The sequence below is a fragment of the Bombina bombina genome, chromosome 2 (genome assembly GCF_027579735.1).
Source record: "Bombina bombina isolate aBomBom1 chromosome 2, aBomBom1.pri, whole genome shotgun sequence".
NCBI classification, from domain to species: Eukaryota; Metazoa; Chordata; class Amphibia; order Anura; family Bombinatoridae; genus Bombina; species Bombina bombina.
The window spans coordinates 1,085,831,276-1,085,834,123 of NC_069500.1; the positions used below are offsets into that span (position 1 = coordinate 1,085,831,276).

Sequence of the window (2,848 nt, forward strand, 5' to 3'; positions counted from 1 at the left end):
GTCCTGCAGATACCTATAAGGCGGAGAGAGAGAAATACAAATAAGTAGAAGGTGGGAAACCATTGTCACACTTACACACACAAACCCAAGCTCTCTTTCTTCCAGCCACACACACTACAAACATACACGCACACATACAAACACCAGGCTGCCCAATCACAGATGAGCTCTGAGCCCAAGGAAGAGAATACAGAGTGTGCCTCCCATCCAAACCACATAGAAGCCTCCTCTTCTCACAAACTACCTGTCAGGCCAAGGTGTGCTTGAAGGCAATCCAGCAGCTACAGCAGAATCAGCAGCACCACCTTAAAGGGAGAGAGGGAAAGGGGTGAGGAGCAGAGATCTGTAGATAGATTTGCTTGACATAGACAGCACAAAGTAGTATTCTACCATCCAGTGGGTTAACATAGAGAGGGACCACAAAGCATCGTTGGGCAATGAAAACAAACAGCACGTTGCAGAGAGCCTTAGATTTGTGAGGAGTGAGATGATGACTCGTTGTGCTGGACCTGGGACAGATGGAGTCTCTCATAGGGGTGCAGGATTACTCTCTGTGTATTAAGTGCCTAGAGATTTGTTACTAAGAAGAAGCTTGTGAAGAGCTAAGGAGAAGCTGTTACTTTAATCAGACATTAACACAGTGACAGAAAAAAAAGACCCTTGGATGGGAGGAGAAAGAGAAAAATATTAGACGAACTTCTATTTACTCCCAAGGGCAAGGGGGAGGAGGATAGGCAAAAAGCCAAGCTACTCACAGAGATATTCACACGAACAACACTGAGAGTGAGTGTGAGAAAAAGTGAGAGGCAGGAGAGCAAAGCAGGAAACCTCCACGCAAACAGGACCCATAGCATCACCATCCCAGACCCTCTCCAGTTTGAGGGGTTTCTGACTCCCAGTCCCCCTCTGTGCTCTCCTACCTCTGGTAAGATGATGATGATGTCGCTAAACAGCAAGCAGCACTTCAGCATGACCCACAGCAGCCTACATGACGAGCCCAAATACTCAGTCCTGCACTCCTCCTCCCCGCACTCCTCATCCTCTGCCACCAGCTCCCCCAGCATTACCAGCGTGAGGAGCAGCTCCGGAGCTGGGGGAGGTGGCAGCAGCTCGGAGGCGATGAGAAGAGCCTGTCTCCCAACCCCACCGGTACGTACTCTGCATAATCACCGCTCTAAGGCACATCCTGACAGCCCCTTTATCTGCTTGATGTTTTTTTCATGTCTGCACAGCAAATCACCCAACACATCCAATGTTTTCCCCCCTCTCTTCCCCTCTCTCTTTTGCCTCAACTTATGTATTCAGCCGGTCTTGCATTTCATATTAATTTTTATGACCTGGGATGTTGCATGTATCTTGTGTTGTGTATGTCTAGGCGTGTGTTCTCTCTTCCTCAACACCAGACTTTTCTTTTTTTTTTTTAACGTTGTGGAAAAGTTTTAATCGGTGAATTCCCAGCAGACAGTAATGTGTGCTTTCTATTTGACATTGCAGAGCAATATATTTGGAGGTCTGGATGAGAGTTTGCTGGCACGTGCTGAAGCTCTGGCTGCGGTGGATATAGTGTCTCAGTGCAAGAGCCAACATCACCACCACCACCACCACACGCCTCACCACAGCCCCTTCAAGCCGGACGCTACTTACCACAATATGAACACCATCCCTTGCACTTCAGCTTCCTCATCTTCTTCAGTTCCTATCACCAACCCATCTGGGGTGTCTGGGTCTCACCACCATCATCACCACCACCATCACCACCACCAGCCTTTAGAAGGAGAACTCTTGGACCACATCACCCCAGGGCTGACAATTGGGGCCATAACCGGACCAGATGGATCAGTTGTGTCAACGCCAGCTCACCCACACATGGCCAGCATGAATCATATGCACCAGGCAGCCCTAAGCATGGCACATGCCCATGGTCTCCAATCCCACATGGGCTGCATGAGCGATGTAGATGCAGATCCCAGAGACCTTGAAGCATTTGCTGAGAGATTCAAGCAGAGAAGGATCAAACTGGGGGTCACCCAAGCAGATGTGGGATCTGCACTTGCAAACCTGAAGATCCCCGGGGTGGGATCCCTGAGTCAGAGCACAATCTGCAGATTTGAGTCCCTCACGCTTTCACACAACAACATGATTGCCCTCAAGCCTATTTTGCAAGCCTGGCTTGAGGAGGCAGAGAAGTCTCACAGAGAAAAACTCACTAAACCCGAGCTTTTCAATGGAGCAGAGAAGAAAAGAAAGCGCACCTCCATAGCAGCCCCAGAGAAGAGGTCCTTGGAAGCTTACTTCGCCATCCAGCCTCGCCCTTCCTCCGAAAAAATAGCAGCAATTGCTGAAAAACTAGATTTAAAAAAGAACGTGGTTCGGGTCTGGTTCTGTAACCAAAGGCAGAAACAGAAAAGAATGAAATATTCAGCTGGAATTTAGTTTCATTGCATTTTTTTTTTAATTTTGTAATGAACAGTGCAGATTCTAATGTTTTTAAATATATATATAAATATGATTATACATATAATTCTCTATATGACGGACCCTTTCATCTGAACTAAAGGGAACAAAACCAACATTTCTCTTTTTCTTTACTCGATGAAACCAGATCTACTGTCGGTTTCTGTGTAAATGGATCAGGCCTTAACAAGTAAGATGTTTTTAATTCTTAAATTCTCCCCTTTAAATTCACACTACAAACTATTTTTAAGGATAAGGAACACGTGAAACAGACTGGAATTTAACTGGGGGACTTGATGCCTGTTCGAAAAAAGAGATGACTGTATTTTGCTTTGATCTTTAAAATACTATTGCAGTGGACGTCTGCCAATATTTGATATATTAAATATATATA

At 46.1% G+C, this 2,848-nt stretch overlaps 1 protein-coding gene across 2 annotated transcripts; it reads left to right on the forward strand.

The window, feature by feature from the left end:
• The first annotated feature begins 930 nt into the window (after window positions 1-930).
• On the forward strand, window positions 931-2,433 carry POU4F2 (POU class 4 homeobox 2). Of its 2 annotated transcripts, XM_053700829.1 has the most exons (3): window positions 937-1,028; window positions 1,110-1,149; window positions 1,462-2,433. In XM_053700829.1, exons 1-3 carry the CDS (start codon window positions 937-939, stop codon window positions 2,431-2,433), a joined length of 1,104 nt encoding a protein of 367 aa, XP_053556804.1. The 2 variants fall into 2 exon arrangements, with proteins under 2 accessions (XP_053556803.1, XP_053556804.1); XM_053700828.1 differs by having other exon boundaries at window positions 931-1,149; window positions 1,495-2,433.
• Window positions 2,434-2,848: the final 415 nt, after the last annotated feature.

Coding starts and splice junctions, on each gene's coding strand:
- POU4F2 (XM_053700828.1), top strand. CDS start 931: ATGATGATGATGTCGCTAAACAGCAAGCAGCACTTCAGCATGACCCAC. Junction 1,150..1,494: donor CCTGTCTCCCAACCCCACCG/GTACGTACTCTG, acceptor TTGACATTGCAG/AGCAATATATTTGGAGGTCT.